The sequence below is a fragment of the Phyllopteryx taeniolatus genome, chromosome 4 (assembly GCF_024500385.1).
Source record: "Phyllopteryx taeniolatus isolate TA_2022b chromosome 4, UOR_Ptae_1.2, whole genome shotgun sequence".
In the NCBI taxonomy this organism is placed as follows: domain Eukaryota; kingdom Metazoa; phylum Chordata; class Actinopteri; order Syngnathiformes; family Syngnathidae; genus Phyllopteryx; species Phyllopteryx taeniolatus.
This window is the reverse complement of record NC_084505.1, coordinates 14,547,661-14,567,131: the sequence shown is the minus strand read 5'-3', so window position 1 is coordinate 14,567,131 and position 19,471 is coordinate 14,547,661. Positions and strand designations below refer to the sequence as shown.

General features: G+C 43.3%; 1 protein-coding gene across 1 annotated transcript; it reads right to left on the bottom strand.

Moving 5' to 3' along the window:
* Nucleotides 1-88: 88 nt before the first annotated feature.
* LOC133476868 (inactive phospholipase D5-like) lies at nt 89-17,190 on the bottom strand. The gene is made up of 11 exons (XM_061770808.1): nt 17,054-17,190; nt 16,285-16,372; nt 8,392-8,528; nt 8,100-8,280; nt 7,821-7,929; nt 7,619-7,746; nt 6,821-7,018; nt 2,733-2,884; nt 2,392-2,557; nt 2,177-2,267; nt 89-1,837 (listed from the first exon to the last, which is right to left on the bottom strand). Exons 1-11 carry the CDS (start codon nt 17,188-17,190, stop codon nt 1,647-1,649), a joined length of 1,578 nt encoding a protein of 525 aa, XP_061626792.1. The 3' UTR covers nt 89-1,646.
* Between the last annotated feature and the right edge of the window lie 2,281 nt (nt 17,191-19,471).

Sequence of the window (19,471 nt, the reverse complement as noted above, 5' to 3'; positions counted from 1 at the left end):
TGAAAAAAAAGCATGTGATAAATTTTGTGGCTTTTTCTAAAAATAAAAAACGACAAAGTGATTTTTCCCATTAATGTCTAATGCAGGCTTTGTGTAATTTTATTATTAAAATATAAATGTGGGCCTATTTTAAAATCTACTCAAATGGCCGACGACCAGACTTTGGACAACCCTACACGAGCTATACAGTCAAGGGTACCGTAAGGTGGGGAAGTGATTGGGTCCATGACTGCAGGGTTCCCAGAAAATATTACTGTATTTTCAATGTGCAACACTGACATGGAATTGAGGGCACTGGGCAGGCACAGTGTGTTAGTGGTTAAACCATATGCTTTACCGTTTCAAAGTTCTGGATTCGTGTCTCACCCCTCTCTTCCTTTGTGGCGCTTGCATGTTGTCTCTGTGCTTGTGTGGGTTTTCTCTGGGTACGCCGGCTGCCTCCCAAATGCCCAAAATATGCATGTACGGTTAAGTCAAGACTCTAAATTGCCTTGAGATGTGAATGGGTGCCCAGCAGTTGACTGGCGATCAGTGTAACCCGCCTCTCGCCCAAAGTCAGCTGGTCACACTCCAGCTCAAACACGACCCTAATAAAGAAATAAAGTTAAAATGAATGGATGTGAAGGCTCAAAAATATTTCTAAAATTTACTCAGACCATTTACTTACACCCCATAAAATGCTGACAGTCCAAGTCATTTTGATAACCCTTATACAAGGACAGAGTGCCAGAGTTTGATGATTTGGGATTGTTGTTAACCCATTAACAATGTTGTGACATTATGGGACCGTAGATGGAGTTGTTTGGGTCAGTGACAAATGTGCAAACTTCTCGCCATCATGGCCAGTCCTACTCTTCATGGATGAGACTAATTTTCTTAACATGCTGCAGTGGCTTTTTTATTCCACAAGATGTCTCGAAACAGTTACAGTGTATTATGGATCAGAATTGACAGTAGTTACACATGCTGTCCTAATTAGTTGATTTTATTATATATATATATATATATATATATCCATCCATTGCTGCTTCTCCTCATGCAGGTTGCGGGCGTGCTGGAGACAATCCCAGCTATCTTCGGGCGAGAGGCAGGGGACACCCTGAACTGGTCGCCAGCCAGTCGCAGGGCACATATAAAAAAAAACAACCATTTGCACCCACATTCACACCTATGGGCAATTTAGAGTTTTCAATTAACCAAACAACCGGAAGTGCTGACCAGTTAGTCACCGTGCGTGTGTGTCTGTATATATATATATATATATATATATATATATACATATACACACATACACACACACGCACGCATACACGCGCACACACTGTATATTCCTACAGTTAGTAGGATCGAGGTTGAATATGCGTTGCTTAGTGGTTTAAACACACTGTACTTCATGCAGCATTCTACTGTCAAAAAGAAGGAGATAATTACCAACTAACAATGACTTAAAGATGCAATGAGCTACAGTATATTGTTACTTCAAGATGTAGATAAATTAATTTGGACAATGGAAAATAAAGTACTCTATAAACTGTTCCTAGTAGTGCATAGTCTAGCATGTCCACATTAAATATTATTTACAGAAAGGTAGTCTGTATTTATAACGATAAAGGGTCATTCCACTCGCTCTCCTCTTTAATCTCCACTTAGTGCAGGTGTCTGTACTTGTCATATCGATCTTTGTTTCCCATCAGGCTTTTAGAATAAGGTGAAGTCCAGTCTCTTTCAAAAGCAGCTTTCAGTTGTTCCATGACCTTCCCTCCACCACTTTTCATCTGGACCACCAGGCCAACTCCGCCATTATCGGAAAATTCATTACCCACCCAGTTGTGGTTCCCTAAGGAGGTAAAACAGATAATGAGATGATGATAATCATTTTCAGTTGTGTCTATGTACAAGTCTCCAACTTAAAGTAATATAGCAGCATCTACTTTCAGCTAATGAGTTATTCGGCTGGTGAGTGGCACTAATACGTTGTACTCAAAACTACCATACCTCTTGGTTCTTAAATGAGATAAAAGATTCTTTTTATATTTTCAGGTTAACTGTTTCCTATCACTGTCTAAAGGTAAGCAGGGATAGGAAATTGAGCATGAAATTAGTCAAGCAATATCCCTATTGTAAGTACTATCATTATAAAATAATATATTGTAGATTTAATAAATGCATTGCCTACCAATGTATAAAGCATTCTCAGTCAGCATGTACTTGTTGTGATTGAGTCCATGTTGAATGTCATCCTTTTGCTCCTTGTGACTGAAAAACCTCTGAAAAATAATTGACTTTACAAAAATGATGCATTATAAAAAAGTCCTCAATTCTACATTATTGAATATTAATCAGCAACATCCTATCAATGTTCAGACATAGTGAGAGAGTTGTTCCACATACCACCTCAAAAGAGCAGTTGTACAGTTGCATGCACAGCGACTTGAGGGAGGTTACGAAGTTAAAGGTGAGGGGGTGAGTGCTCTTCCAGAAGCTTATGAGCAGGCGAACTTTGATCCCTCTCAGGACCACGGCCTCTCTGATCATCTCATCAAGCGGCGACCAGTACCTAATGATGAAGCCATTTTAATTAGATGATTCCCTCACTGCCTTGGACAAAGCAAGTTCACCTCCATTGCATCTTATACACAACCTCAAATTGAGTCACTGTGTATTCATATATTCAGGCACAGGGATGAAACAATGTCACATGAAGCATATGTTTTCATAGGAAAGTTCAGTACCTTGTGACCAAGGTTCCTCTGAGGCGCCTGCTCACCAGAGGGAGGTAGTCCATCACAGATATGAAGACGAATGTCTTTGCACTCTGCATGACGTGATAGATGGCCTCTACATCTTTAGTGCGCTCTTTAGGACAGAAAAGACCAGGGGAGGACTGCAAAAAAGATACATCAGTAAGGTGACTTTACACATATTGTTATACACAGATCACAAGTGAAACACTGCAATGAACTAAAATGGTGAAGGTAACTTCTTATACAACAAAAATTAAAACACAAAACAAAGTATGCTATTTTATCCTGCCCCAAGTGCAGGGGTTCAAGTATCTTGGGGTCTTGTTCACGCATGAGGGAAGAATGGAACGGGAGCTCAACAGGCGGATCGGTGCAGCGTCTGCAGTGATGCGGACTTTGTATCGGTCCGTTGTGGTAAAGAAGGAGCTAAGCCGAAAGGCGAAGCTCTCAATTTACTGGTCGATCTACGTTTCTACCCTCACCTATGGTCACGAGCTGTGGGTCGTGACCGAAAGAACAAGATCCCGGATACAAGCGGCCCAAATGATTTTCCTCCGCAGGGTGTCCGGCCTCTCCCTTAGAGATAGAGTGAGAAGCTCGGTCATCCGGGAGGATCTCAGAGCACAGCAGCTGCTCCCCCACATTGAGAGGAGCCAGAGGAGGTGGCTGGGGCATCTGATTCGGATGCCTCCAGGACGCCTCCCTGGTGAGGTGTTCCAGGCACGTCCCACCGGGAGGACACGCTGGAGAGACTATGTCTCTCGGCTGGCCTGGGAACACCTCGGTATCCCACCGGAAGAGCTGGAGGAAGTGGCTGGGGAGAGGGAAGTCTGGGCGTCCCTACTAAAGCTACTGCCCCCGCGACCCAACCTCGGATAAGCAGTAGAAAATGGATGGTGGATGGATGGATGGAGGGATTATGACAGTACGGGAGGTCACAAGAGCAGGTTGTAGCAGATAAGGGCATGATTGATCACCCCCTGACTGTGTCTGTTGCAAGTTGGCAAATAATCTTTCATAAGCCTCTGTCTAGACCATAGTCCGGATATTAGTTCATTAAGGGACCAAACGTAGTACATACACAAGTCACATTCTGCCTTTACAAAGCTTACTACATGTTTAGAATTATGGGTGTAGAACTACACTGCATCATACTGAAAGCTTTTTCTAATATTTGGGTTTCTCTAGTTTATCTCCATGAGGAGGCAAATATTAGAAAATAATACAGTATGAGGCGATGCAGTTCATTTCATATGCAGAATGGTTGGGTGGATACTCGTTAAATTTAAGATGTTTAGCCAATAATCGCTTAAACACAAACTAACCGCGTGGGTTTTCTCCAGGTACTCCGGTTTCCTCCCACATCCCAAAAACATCCAGGGTAGGTTAATTGAAGACTCTAAATTGCCCTTCGGTGTGAATGTGAGTGCGAATGGTTGTTTATTTGGTGTACCCCGCCTCTCGCCCAAAGATAGCTGGGATAGGCTCCAGCACGCCCGCAACCCTAGTAAGGATAAGCGAAACGGAAGATGAATGAATGAATGAGAGTGACAGAGAGGATGAGGATCTACAAAAAGGTGGACTCAGTGTCTGTTTCCTTAAAATTGTAAAAACATTTGTGCAATTAGGACAAAAATGTATAGTGTCACTGAATTTGGTGAGCATGCGTAAAAGCTTGTGGTAACATGAATTGGAACACAAATTAGAAACTTCTGCTGCAACCATGTCTACAAAGATCAAGAGAAAATGGTATAACCCTTTAGTAGGCAACAGACAGGACAATCACTTTGACAATAATGACTGATACAATTGAATAAAAATAAAAGACGCATGCAAGAAAACAGTCAAAATACAACCTGATGGCTGCCTTTCCAAGAACTGTCTGCCTACAAGCAGGGTCATAAATGCACATATGAAAAGGCAGTCATCATCTGCCTTATGCCACTGACCCCACGCAACCACAGACATCTTTCTTTGTCTCACAGAAAAGTGATAATACAATATCAGAAAGAAAGAACAACAAGGTCTACTTTCTTATTCTCACTTTAACACAAACGGTTATATGAGGTTATAATTAACAGAATATATTTTTAAGCCCCAACAATTTTTTGCAAACATTTTGCTAATATTTTACTAACAACAAGCATGGCAGAGCCCCAAATTGCTGCTGTTCTCTATTTTGCAATAGAAAGGCTATATCTTGGCATAATTTATTGTTAGGGTGAAATTATTTTCATGAAGGAGTCCTATCAGGCCTTTTTGGCCTGTGGGACTCTGGAGGCAGCTGATGGGTACCAGCTGGCCAAGCGGAACACAACTTTGGTGGTTTCTGAGACAAAAACTCTGGCGTGGGAGTAGTTCGGTGAGGCCATGGAGAATGACTTCTGGACTTTGAGGAAATTCTGGTCCACCGTCCGGTGTCTCAGGAGGGGGAAGCAGTGCACCGTCGACACTATGTATAATGGGGATGGGGTGCTGCTGACCTCAACTTGGGACATTGTAAGTCAACGTGCCGAATACTTGGAAGACCTCTTCAATTCCATCGACATGCCTTCCCATAAGCAAGCAGAGTCTGTGGACTCTGTGGAACTGTCCTGCTTCACACGCCTCTGCAACATCGCAGGGACATTGGGGAGAGTGCCTCTGGACTGGCAGACTGGGGTGATGATCCCCCTTTTTAAGAAGGGGGACCGAAGGGTGTGTTCCAACTTTAGGAGGATCACACTCGTCAGGATCCCTGGTAAGGTTTATTCAGGGTTGCTGGAGAGGAAGGTCCGTCTGGAAGTCGAATGTCAGATTCAAGCGGTGCAGAGTGGTTTTCGTCCTACCCGTGGAACAGTGGACCAGCTCTACAACCTCAGGAGGGTCCTCGAGCGTGCATGGGAGTTCACCGAACCAGTCCACATGTGCTTTGTGGACTAGGAGAAGGCGTTCGACCGTGTCCCTCAGGGTGTCCTGTGGTGGGTGCTCCGTGAGTATGGGGTACTGGACTCCCTGATTTGGACTGTTCGATCCCTGTACGACCGGTGTCAGAATTTGGTCAGCAGTGCTGGCAGGAAGTCGGATTCGTTTCCAGTGAGACTCTGCCAAGGCTCTCCTTTGTTACCGATTCTGTTCATTACCTTTATGGGCAGAATTTCTAGGCGCAGCCGGTGTATTGAGGGGGTCAGGTTTGATGACCTCAGTATCTCTGCTTTTAGCAGATGATGTGGTTCTGATGGCTTCATCAACCCATGATCTCCAACTCTCATTGGAACGGTTCGCAACTTAGTGTGAAGCGGCTGGGATGAAAAATAACACCTTCAAATCTGAGGCCATGGTCCTCAGTCAGAAAAGGGTGGAGTGCCCTCTCCGGGTCAGGGAGAAGATCTGATAAGGATGCCTCCTGGACGCCTCTCTGGTGAGGTGTTCCGGGCACGTCCCACTGGGAGGAGATCCGGGGAACAACCCAGGACATGCTGAAGAGACTACTTCTCTTGGCTGGCCTGGGAACGCCTCGGGATCCCCCCGGAAGAGCTGGACGAAGTGGATGGGGAGAGGGAAATCTGGGCTTCCCTGCTTAAGATGCTGCCCCCGTGACCTGACGTTGGATAAGCGGAGGAAAATGGATGGATGAATGGGTTATCCTCACTCGGGTGGCAAGTGGAGATGATACCAGCTGTCTTTGGGCGGAATGCGGGGTACACCCTGGACATACAGACGAGCAACCATTCACACAAACAAACAACACGGAGACCGGCTTCGAACCGCTGACCTCAGACCCTATGAGGCAGCTGTGCTAACCGCTAGGTCACCATGATGCCTTATTGTGCATTAACGTTTCTTCAACTTCTCACTAAAATTATCCTGGACAGTGCAGATGTTTACTACTGATATGAAAACAACATTTCCCACAAAGCCATGCTCCTACAGGGAGACGTAGCAAATGAAAAAGGGGATAGGATATAGTAACACACTCACACCAGGCACCAAGACACCACCCATTTACTTAAGTGTGCAATTTTAAAAGGTGTGCCATTTATCATGATCCATGTGCTGGGTATAAAAAACAAATACTAATAGAGAAAGATCCTTACAGACACATATGCAACTGCAGGGGTATTGTTGAGTTCCAGCTCCAGGGCCTGGTGTCTCCCATAGAGCGCTGTAACTCTCTTGGACCAGATTGAGGGGATGTAGTCCCTCTCATGGAGCTGCCAGTAAAAAGAAAAGACTCTGTGGAGGTCCAGAGCCAGACAACTGCAGTTATACACCATCAGGCCCAGCTCCTTTCTCTGTTGGGTGTCAGGAAGGAAGAGAAATTCACCAGTGATACAGCAGAAAAGTTGAGGCTCAAGACTCGTTTGTCCTGAGAGACAGGATGACAACAAAACTTAATAGTGTATTAATTTGCAGATAAGAAGTGGGTCAGCAAACACATTAACTGCTCTAAATATACTCTTACAGGGTCATTAATTTTGGAGTGGACGTTCTTACTGTTTGAGTGTGTGACCTACAGGGAAGGGAACACACCAAATTTGCATTCCTTTAATTACCACGGTTGGTGAATTCATTAGTTTCGACTTTAGGCTTAATTTCCCTCCCTCTTTTTTGCATGACTTGTCTAACATTTATCCAAAGTCTTTATCACATGTAGATTGTATATATCTGTTTATAAGAAGCAGGATTTTTTTCCCATCATATTCTTCAAACATGAAATGCAGCAGTTTGATCTCTATCAAAAGGTATCTCCTGAAATAACTGCATATTGACACAAACACCGCTCTGTCCCTTCATCCCGTTGCTCAGTCTTTAGTTCAGAGACACTAAGACTGCGTCTAATTGGAGTGTCAACCCTTAATTTTTGCACAACACATGCATAATGTTGATGTTACCGTGGAGAATGACCTCCAGTCCATGTCAGCACTGCCAACATAAAAGTGTGTCCGATCTACGATCCAGAATGAGGAATGGAGTCCTCCTCTGGTGAAAGCTGTCATGTTGACCAAATGAACCTCTGCGTCTGGACGGTAAGATATGGACAGGAGAGGGTGAAAGTTAAAAATTGGAGTGAATGCCAGTTTGCCAATTACTTACTGTGCGTTGCCAAAATCTTCTGTTCTGCAGAGTTAGTCAGGCTGCTGGCAATCTTTAGTTTGACCCCACGGGATTTCAAGCTGAGCAATCTCTGGAATAAACGTTGACCCTGAGGAAGCGGCATTCAGTGTTTATGTATTGTTTCATCTCAGGACTCAACTCATTAAGAGGTGACACATAATCCTTATAATAATTAAAGTTTTCTCTCATGGACCACTTGGGAAATACAAGTTGACATATGCTCTACTGGAAGTCAATGGTGTATTCATGACTTTGTACCTGTCTTCCTGTGCTTGTCATAGTTTTTTCCATGGGCCTCAAGTTCCAGACTGGTGACACTACCTGGACTGAGTGCTTAGCTCGGTCCAGCAGGGTGTGGAAGCCAGCAAAGAGTGGCAAGTGGGGTCTGCCATTCAAGTGTTCTTTAAGATCCTCAGGGATTGTCTCCATAAGGACAATGCTGCAATATGGAAATAACCAAGGCTTAATGGTGGCATCAACAAATTAACATTCTTCTTGTCTTCTTTTTATGTTATCTTGTTATGCTTTCAATGTTCCCTGATTATCTCACCGACAGTCAGTGCGACAATTCTCCTCTGTGATTCCATCCTCACTGTCCCCCCAAACATCCACAGAAGAGAAGATGAGCACCAATAGCACGGCAAAGCAGCATAGCAGTGCAAAGATGGCAATGCACTTCTGCTGAGTCTGACAAGTCAGAGACACACAAACACAGTTTACAGTAGACAACACATAATAATCTGCAAGGGAGAAACATTGTGAAAAGACAACAACAAGGCAATTTATTTTAGAGCCTTGGGAAAGGAAATGAATGACCGCATAAATATTCATTTCCACAATCAATACACTGAGAAAGTAGGTTTTGTGCTCAATAAACAACAGCGTGTATGTTGTATTGGACAAGCAATACTGCTGCTTTGAAAACATGGTAACAGGACAAGAAAATCACATACATTTGACCATGACAATGAAACACTCACAAATGTAGGGATAATGTATGGCTCTGAATATTAGACTTTTCTTTACACTGCCTGCTTTGCTGTTCAAGCATTTCCCTCTTGAAATTGATTTTATGACCTCTGTATCACGCTCAAGGCCAATGTCTTGGAATATTAAAGGTAATATTTGTGTACATGAGTGTGTATTGTGGCTGTAATAAAGGTGCGGGAGATTGAGAGTGGTGCATCACAGCCCTGTTGTCCTGACCCTGTCTCAGTCTGAAGCCTTGATTTTTTTAAAAGTGCAATGATGTGCTTTGGTTTTGCTTACCACTGCAGACTTTCATCATAGCTTTTTCTGTCTTCTTTGACTTTGTTGGTTTTGTGAGCGCCAGATGCCATATTTTACACTTACTGTCCACAACATTGGGTTATTGCGTATGATCAAATGTGTACTGCATCATAGAGTCAGATAACTTGTTTTTACATGACAGAGGAAAATAGTAGCAAAGCAAAGCACATTTACAGCGCATTTCATACACAAGGTAACTCATTGTGTTTACATAATTAAAAGCATTTAAAATTGAAGACAAAAAATAAAAGACAAATCAAAAACAGCTCTGAAAGTATTAATACAAACTGATCATTGTTATCGTTAAGAATTTCAGTAATAAAAATAATGGAATAATATAATTTAAAAACATCTCAGATTAAGTGGGTTTCCTTAATGTGGCCGATGAGAGTATATTCTTCCTTTTTTTTTGCTGTGTTTGCTCAATTACCACAATTATTTGTACTTTTAAAGATGAGATAGATCTAAGAATGTTTGTATTCATCACTCTTTCTTGTAGTGTCTGGACAATATTTGATTGTCGTAGCTTCCCTCTCTGCTCTGTCTCAGTTAATAAGGCTGCTTCAGCACATTGTGTGTACTTGTTCTCTCCTTTAATGCCCACTGAGACCCTGAGATTTTCATTAGTCTGACCAGAGGAAAAGACCATGCTTGACATGCAGGTATGCACATTACTGCTAAGAAATTCTATTGAAGAAAAGTTCCATTGAGCCCTGGAATATTGTAAAGGTTATTTTTGTGCTGAATCATTTAAAACTCACCAAAAAGAAATCAATTATGGAAATAAATGTGAGTTGCTGATTGTATGACACAAAGTTACATTATATTTAAAACACAGTCCAGACATTCACAGTGACATTTGAGCACAACGAGCTCCACAACAATAATGTGATGGAGTCGGGATTTTGCAAATTCAATACGTGCATACAGGAAGGCGGGGGTCGGGAACGTCACCTTTCGGGGTTCCTTTGTGGTCGGTCCTGCAATGAGAGCTGCACTCCTTCAAACTTCTGTGACATCAGTCATTTGCATAATCTTTATTAGTCTGTTTTGGTCTCTCAGTCAGCTCTGTTCCATTCTAAAACTTTGGCACTTCATCATGCATATGTTTCACAAACGTCCTGAGGCATGTGTTTGTGTGGGTGTCTGTGTGTGCACCTCCTGGCCTGATCTTATTTGAAGCTTGAAGTGTGCGTGTGTGCGTGCGCGTGCGTGCCTGTGTGTGTGAACAGTATAGAATGAGCAAGTCGTGCAGCTCCATGCTGACACAACAGAGGCTGTGGGAGAGATGGAGACAGAACAAACCCTCTTGTTCAGACCAGCAATGCAAAGCTGCTGTTTAGAATCCCAGCAGCCCCTCTCCCTCGCTCCCTCCCGGCCCCCATGGCTCCCTTTTTAATCTTGTAGCTACACCATGAGTCGACCTAAATTGTCATACACCTGTAAGGAAGGCTCTAGAAACCAGGGCCGGCTTTACGCAGGGGCAAGAGGGGGCAAAGCCCCTTCAAATAAATAACTTGCCCTCTCAATTCAAATCCACACAAGCTCCCTCGACTCTCTTTCTCCTCTGCTCTGTGCTGTATGCTGACTGATCGACTTTTTGTAATGAGACCCTCCCCACAGTAAGCACACCAAATGAGCATACAAGTAGCCAGATTTCTCTCCCTTTCTGAAGCAGGCTTAGCTCAAGTGTTAAAACTTTGAGAAAGCAATGCAGCTCCATTAAATGCGTTGTAGCGATTTATGTCGCAAGATACTTACAGTCCCCCAAAATCTTTGTTTTGTTTCTAAATAAATTCAATATGTTTGAAGTGCTGACAACCTGTGAAAGGACTGAGAACAACATAGTACTGAATTGTTGAGATATGGCTTAAAGGTTTTTCACCTAAATTTTCCTGATTTTGTGTGTGGGACAAAAAACTAGTGACGTTACGAGATCTGGCGAGTCTGTGGTGTTTCCGCAAAGGCTTGCGCCACTTAGGGGAGGAGTCAGAAATGATGACATCCCAAGCCTCTGTGCCCACCTGTACCATGTGACCTATTCGGGAAGCGCTTCAGGTCTTGCCGCGAGGTTTGAAAGTAATATAAACCCTTCATTCGGGCTCTGAGGGTCCATTCAAAATGTGTGTGTTTTTTTAATAGAGTTGCGGTCGGCTCAGAGTTTGGATAAAGATGTTATAGTTTGTATAGGCTACTAATAAATTTGGAATGTTGGAGCTCATTTGGACAGTAGAAAAGTGAACAGTGCCAAACCTCCAGTATAGGATGCAATTGACCATCAAACTACTGTAGATGTCAGGAGCTTTGCTTTTGATTAGATTTAGACTGTCATGTTTTTTTCTAGTTTTCCGTTCACATGTTAATGTATTGTGGGCTCGTTTGGTTATTGTGTCCACCTGTTCAGCCCTCTACCTTGTGTCAACCTATCAGCCACCTCCAGCCACTCGTGTCTTGTCCAGGTGTTCCTCAATGTCTCATCAGTTTGCTTGTATCTACTTTCCTATTTTTTCCAGTCCTTTTAAGTTCTTTGTCTGATGTCATTTGCTGTTGCAGTAAGTCATGCCTTGCTTTCTGTTTTGTTGAACTTACACCAAGTGTTACTTTATTGTTTTTTTGGGACTTTAAATTAGTGTTTAGAGTTTTCCATGTGCTTTGGTTGTCTCTTTTCTGTATTTTTTTTGGATTTGTTGGAATTCCTGCACTCCTGCCTGGCCTCCCTGCACTTGGGTCCACCACCTTCTTTCACCAACCTGCAGAAACCTGACAGAGGTTGGTTCAGGTTTGTGCTGTTTGGAGGAACGTAGTTGGTGGACCCAAGAGCAGCGAAGTAGGGAGGCCGAGCAGGAGTGCAGGAATAACAAGAAAATGATTTACAGAAAACAGGCAACCAAGGCACCTGGAAAAATCTAAATACAAACAAACTAAATAACAAAGAAGCACTTAAAACTAAACAAAACAGGAAGCGAGACATGACTTACTGCACCAGCAAATGACATATGACAATGACCCAACAAGGACTCAAAGGAACCAGGGAAACAAATACAAGCACACGGATGCAACAACGACAAACACCTGGACAAGACACGAGTGGCTGGAGAGAGCTGATAGGTTGACACAAGGTAGAGGGCTGACGTGGACACAATAACTAAACGAACACACAATACATGAACATGTGAACGGAAAACTAGAAAAAACATGACTAAATCTAATCAAAACACAGCTCATGACACTATGCCCACAACTACAAAATACATCTTCCCTGAAGTGTTGTGTTAGTTGGGCTACAGTGCTAGCCGTCTGGCACCGTGCGCATTGAGTTGTGAGGCAACGGCAGGGCAAGAGCCGCCGCCCCTGTGATCATTGCCAGCCTGACAGCGATTAGAAAAGCATCACAGTTCCACGGCTGCACATCGCAGGGTGAGGAGGAGGAGGAGGGGAAAAAAATCATCAATGCGCCTCATGCGGCTGTGCGCTGAATGTTAAAGGAGGGAAAACTGTCCTGGAGGTGCGGCTTAGCATCACTCAGAGGCTGCAATCTCTGTCGCTGGAAATTCTCTCCGCGCTTACAGCCATGAAAGAAGACACTTATATATTTGATTGACTGGGAGGCAGGAGTTTGAGAGCATTTAGCAACACGCCCAAAGCGTCCGTAAACTGAAAGATTGTCTAAATTCTTGACCATTTTGAAGCCTGATTTCACATACTACAATTTTTATTTTATTATTCATTCATCCATTGTCCGGCTTGTTAACAACACTCTTTTATGTGATGTGTCAAATTTCCTTTTTTTTTGCTCTGTTTTGGGGGACTTTAATAAAAAAAATTCTGTTAGTCTAAATGAGACTTGAAACCGTGGTGTTGTGATAGATTCCGACCTGACTTTCAACAGTCATATCAAATCAATTACTAAAACTGCCGTCTACCATCTGAAGAACATATCCAGAGACAAGGCTTGCATGTGTCAAGCTGACCAGGAGAAACGCATCCATGCTTTTATCTCAAGTAGACTTGACTATTTTCTTTTTTTTTTTTTTCTTTGTTTTAAATGTTTATAAACAGTTTTTTTCTTAGTTTTTAAATGCTTTTAATCATGTAAAGCACATTGAGTTACGTTGTCTATGAAATGCGCTGTATAAATAAATTTGCTTCGCTTTGCTTTTCCATTTTTTTGTATAATGTCTTTATAAATAAGTTGTTTTGCAAATTATATATGTTGTATTTATATTGTATGTGTTTACATTGTATTGTGTGTGTGTATTGTGTACGTGTATGTATTGTGTTTATATTGTGTCAACAGGTTAAATAACAAACCCTGTACAGTATAAACAATTTATAAAGCCCTAATAACGGTATCCTTAAAGTAAAGTGCCACTCTAAGTATGAGGCTGTATGAGATGTCACAAGGAAGTGGAACAATGTCACATCTACTGTGAGTGTTTGAGCTGCTCAATGCATGTTCTCTTCTCATCTCTGTGACAGACCGAAAGGACAGCAGGAGCGAGACTAGAAATGTCTGACTCACATCCCGAGAGAGATGACTGCTCTTACAGCTGCACCCACCATGGTCCAAAACATTTTTTTTAACATACATTGTGAGACGAGGTCTTCGCTCGTGACAGAAATCTGAGAATAATTTGCCACCCCCTCCCAAAAGATAATAATCCAGAATCCAATCACTACAACTGGTAAATTATGATAGATTGATCATAACTCATCAAGTTGCATTCCTGGTATGGAGGCTTATCCTAGTTTTCATGTCTATAAAAACCTGATGAGACAGCATTTATGACAAAAATAATAAAATGTTTAATGTGCATTTAAGACATTTTGGGACTGAGGACATAATGATAATAGTTTTAGTTTGTCTCATTCATTTTTGCTAAATAGTTTTAGTTTGTCTCATTCATTTTTGCTACAATATGAAGTCTCTGTTAAAACATTATGTTTTTTTTCTAACATTATTACCTAAAAAGAAGCTGATCATGTTTTAAAACTAGAATGTTCAGATGTTAATGAGAGAAATTGATAGTAATGGTGATTCTTTACCAAACTAAGCATTTTCAGAGCTCTTTTCCGAAAAGCTATCAATCCATTTGGACTGTTCTGAGATTCTGTTCTTATTATTTATCCAGACCTGCAACTTTTAAGAACATAAACCTTAGCCCTATAAACTTGCTCAGTATAAAAATGTTCAACAAAAGATAATAGTCTTTACGAATAAATGGCATGACAATTTTGTTCAGTTTTTTTTTTTTATTTGGCTTTTATCTCAGTTTGGAAAACAACTCTTTATTTCCTCCATGAAAAAACACCTTTGTGAATGCCAGTGAAGGACGTTTCACTGTTGGTGTCTCACCTTCACACTAGAGGCTCAGCGGATGGTTGCAGTGCAATCACAGGAAGTATTGGCTTTTTGTTAGGTTTTTAAAAAAATAATAATAATAATTTTGGGGGGTCTGCAACATTACTGTAGCATCAAAGACAGAATGATATACTGAGTGAAGGCTGACTGGGCATGACGCCACATTGATATGCCGCTGGGCCACAAGCCAAATAATTTAGTTTTGGATGTAGCAGTAAAATAAAAAAAATCCTGTCAGTCTGTTTGGTTGAGTAAGCTCCATCGGTGAGTGTCCGGCCACAGCATAACAGTACTTGTTCAGTGAAAACCGCTTTCACAGGCTTCAGTCCGCTAGACTTTCTGAAAGCAGATGTCAATCTTGATGTCCAAACTGGGTGGATAAGCATAGCATTTTACATGATGCGTACAGGTATAACCATTTAAATGCATTACACTGCATTTTAATAGCTTTTGTGAAAAATGGCACTTGTTTTCAGCAGGCCGATAAAAAAAAGTATCATTACTACAAAGACCAATATGTCATATTGTGACAACCACGCCATACAGGATAATGGGGCACGAATGATCAGTTACTACATTATATTCCTTTTCACATGTTGAATGATTAATACGTCAAGTAGAATGCTTAATGGAATGCATTAAGCCTTTTAAGAGCTTTATATTACCACCTCACTTTAATCCCCCAGGTGCAACAACAAATATGTTAGTATTCTACAATTAGTGTAGGGTTTGGCAAATATTGAATTGGATACATCACAGTGACTATTGTTAAAGTCGACAATTATTACTAGTATTTTAGCTCAACGATTACCTCCCTCAGGATTCATGTGCAAGTTCAATCAACAATCCATAAATAAACTTGCAAGAAAAACAATACAAAGAATAACACACTGACCAGAATCTGATAAGATAAGAAACAGGTAAATAGGTAGTATATGTCCTGTGTTTTGTTTGTGTATGTGAGTGTGTAAAGGGTGTGTAGTAGCAATGAGGAAAGTAGTGATCAATTTATAATATGATATGGGGATAAAGAGATATGGATTGTATTGTGTTTGATGGTTTGGTATTTAGGAAGGTAGGGTTATAATATGGAGGGGTTGTGATAGGATTGGGTGGTTTTAAGTGGAATTGGGAGAGGGGGTGTAAGGGGAGTGGGGGGGGAGAGTGGGTAGAAGGTTTTAGTGTATTGGGGTGTAGGTATGGTGTTGTTAGGGTATTGGTTATTAGGAAGTGGTGATGGGGTGGGTATTGGGAATGTGTATGGGGTTTTGGGTGGGGGTAGTGGGTTTTGGGGGGGGGGAGAGGGTTTTTTTTTTTTTGGGGTTTTTTGGGTGGGGGGAGGTTTGTGTAATGGGGGGGAGGGGGGGTTGGGGTTTTGGTGGGGGGGTGGGTGGTGATTTGGGGGGGGGGGGGATATAGGGGTTTGAGAGGGGGGGATGGTATTGATGATATAGGTAGAAGATGAAAAAGTTAAGGGGTGGGTTGGAATGTGGAAAAGGATAGGGGGGAGGAGGAATGGATTATATTTATGAGGTAGATTGATTTAAGATATGGGGTTTGGAGGTATAGGACGATGGGAGGGATGGGTTTGAGATTGGGAGGGAGGGGTGGGAGGGATTGTGATAGATAGTGGATTAGAGATTATATAACAAGGGATAGGGGGTGGAATTGATAGATTAAAGGAGAGATAGACCGATACTTGTTAGGGAGGGTTGTGTGTATGTGTGTGTGTGCGTGTGCATGTGTGTGTGTGTGTGTGTGTGTGTTTGTATCTGTATCTCATTGGTCTACTAGCAGGATGGGAGGGGCGTGAACTGGCTCTCTGGACATGATGAAAATGCAACAGGAGAGGCTGTAGTTGCAGAAAGCGGAACCTAATCTGATTGAGGAACATCTGATAAGAATATTAGAGACTGAGAGAAATACACACAAGTACAACTATGAAATCTAATTTCTCAAATACTGAACTGCCGCATAGAATGTACTGGGCAAACTTCACATAAAAAAAAATCTTGCAGCGAGAGCCACCGTATGCCTGCTGAGGATGACTGGAGATTTTTACAGGCTGCATAATTTATTGCTAAAAAATGGTGCTGGTGTGAGAGGCTCTGGCTTTAGTATACTGTATATATAGTGGGAAAGGATACACAGCACTATTAACTGTGATCTTTATATGAAAAAAAAGCAACTTGTATACGTATACTGTAACTGTAGACAAAACTGTCGACACTTGTATGTAATTATTCAATCCGGTGTTGGACAAGACCACATTTTCGCTGTGGAATCTTACAAAGACCTTTTTGTCATGATCTGTGCCCTGCAGTTCCTCCTTTGGAGCTTGGGTGGCACATTGCACCTTGCCTCTCTCTCCCTCTCTCTCCCCAGCAATCAGGATCACTTTGTCCGTGCACCTGTCTTCAATCAGCACTCACCATTGCCTGCATATAAGCCTGCCAGATCTAGGATTCCACCGGCAGAGTATTATCACTCAATTGTGGTACACAGGCCTGACTCTCGCACTCTTGTTGTAAGTTACTCGACTTCCTGCAATTGCACTTACCTCCTTGTATTCTTCTTTGTCTCCAGTGCTCCTTCCGTGCCCCCCGCCTCGCTGTCCTCTCCAGCCATGCCGCCAAGCTCTCCCACCTGTACACGTCCCCAGCTTCCTGCACGTTCCTTGTCCCGACAGTTCACCATCACGCCTTGGAGATACTTACCCTGAACTGGATTATAATAAACCATTATCCACTACTTCCTCCACCTCCGTCTGCTTCTGGGTCCAGTCAACATTGATACGATTGTATCGTGACAGAATACTCTGGCCATCATGGACCCAGCAACCCCGGAACCGTTAAGGCAAGCGCTCACCCACCAAGGCACCCACATTGGTAGACTGTACAAAATTCTTCGTGAGATTATGGACTCTTTAAACACCCTCTCCCAACAAGTATCCCTCATATCTTCCCAAATGCACTCCGGCCACCCTCTCGTGAGTATTCCTTCCGAGCCCACAACCTTCGATCAATGCCACGGACGCAGCCAGGGACGAGCCCTCCTCACTCAAGGACTTAATTTCGATATCCATCCGACTAGACAATCGCTTACGGAAACAGCACGCGAGAGGGGGGTGAGAGCTCGCAGACTAGCATCCTCCATGGGCAGACCACCTCTCCATCACCCTCCACTGCTTTGAGTGAGCCCATGCTACTCGGCAAACCAGATAAGACCCTCAGGGACGTCAGCTCCGTTTCAACCAACAATTATGTATCTATTGTGGCCAACCAGGCCACTTCATTGCCACATGTTCCGTGAGACCAAAAGATCAGGCTCCCCATGAACCGAGAGTGCCGTGGTGAGCTAAACTAACAATTCTCCCAGTTCTCCCTCCCACATGACCGTTTCCTCCTTTATCTTGGGCCCGGATTGCAAGAGTCCGGTTCCCGCTCTCATCAACTCCGGTGCCGATGATAGTTTTATTCACGAGGGTTTAGCACGTCAGCTCCAGCTTCCTCTTGAATCACAGCCCTGGACGGGCGACTCATCTCCCTTGTCACCCACCAAACAGCTCTGCTTACTCTACTCATCTCAGGTAATCACCGGAAAACCATCCATCCATCCATTTTCTTTACCACTTATCCTCACTAGGGTCGAGGGCTGCTGAAGCCTATCCCAGCTATCTTCGGGCGGGAGGCGGGGTACACCCTGAACTGGTCGCCAGCCTATCGCAGGGCACATACAAACAAACAACCATTCGCACTCACATTCACACCTACGGACAATTTATAGTCTTCAATCAACCTACGACGCATATTTTTGGGATGTGGGAGGAAACCGGAGTGCCCAGAGAAAACACACCCAGACACGGGGAGAACATGCAAACTCCACACAGGCGGGGCCGGGATTTCAACTCCGGTCGCCAGAACTGTGAGGCAGGTGTGCTAACCAGTCGTTCACCGTGCCGGCCACCGGGCTTCCCAGTTTTTTGTCATTCCCTCCCATGAGACGCCATTGGTCCTCGGAATCCCCTGGCTCAAGAAGCACAACCCCACCATTGACTGGACCCACCTATCGATCCCCGGTTGAAGTCCTTTCTGCCATTCTCATTGTCTTCTTTCTGCCATTCAGTCCTCCAGCAAACCTCAACCACAGGACAGTTACAACCAGACCCGGCAAAGATCCAAGCAGTCGTCAACTGGCCCATTCCCTCCACCTGCAAAGAGCTACAACGTTTCCTAGCCTTCGCCAATTTCTACCGCAGCTTCATCCTTAATTACAGCAAGGTGACTGTTACTCTCACCAGCCTCACCTCCACCAGCTCCTCCTTTCATTGACCCCTGCTGCCTCACAAGCATTTGAACACCTTGAAGAGCTATTCACCAGTGCCCCCATCCTTTGCCACCCTGACCCTTCCTGGCAGTTTGTTGTGGAAGTTGACACCCAATGGGAACCCGAATCCCAGAAGTTGCATCCTTGTGCCATCTTTACCCGTCACCTTTCCCAGCCCAAAAGAAATTACGACGTGGGGAATCGTGATCTGTTGGCAATCATCTGCGCCCTGGAGGAGTGGAGGCACTGGCTGAAGGAGACTGTTTCTCCTTTTATTATATGGACTAATCATAAAAGACGAACCAGTTCAGCATATCACTAAAACCCTTTTAGAATGTCACCACATCTGTCACCACAATTATTAATGAGTTGCCCTATACTGCCATGGAAGGCAAGTTAAAGGCTCATTCACACACTGAGGATGCAGCATCAAACACAGTTGGGGGGATCTTGCTCAAGGACACTTTGGGTCAAGGAGACAACTGGGGATCAAAGCCGCAACCTTCGGGTTGTGGGAAAAACATTCAGCCAACCGAGCCAAGACTACTCTTCTTATGCGAAATCTGTCAGATTGTGGGGGTTGAGATGAGGCTACGTATTCTATGCCTCGAGAATCCCAAAACTTCTGGTTTTGTTAATTCGGATGCTTGGG

What these genes read in the sequence shown, in the direction of transcription:
- LOC133476868 (XM_061770808.1), bottom strand. Translation starts at nt 17,190, where the DNA reads ATGGTGAACTGTCGGGACAAGGAACGTGCAGGAAGCTGGGGACGTGTA. An exon ending in AATTGTCGCACTGACTGTCG is followed by an intron (nt 8,281 to 8,391) that starts GTGAGATAATCA and finishes TCCATATTGCAG; the next exon opens with CATTGTCCTTATGGAGACAA. An exon ending in GAAGATTTTGGCAACGCACA is followed by an intron (nt 7,747 to 7,820) that starts GTAAGTAATTGG and finishes CTTACCGTCCAG; the next exon opens with ACGCAGAGGTTCATTTGGTC.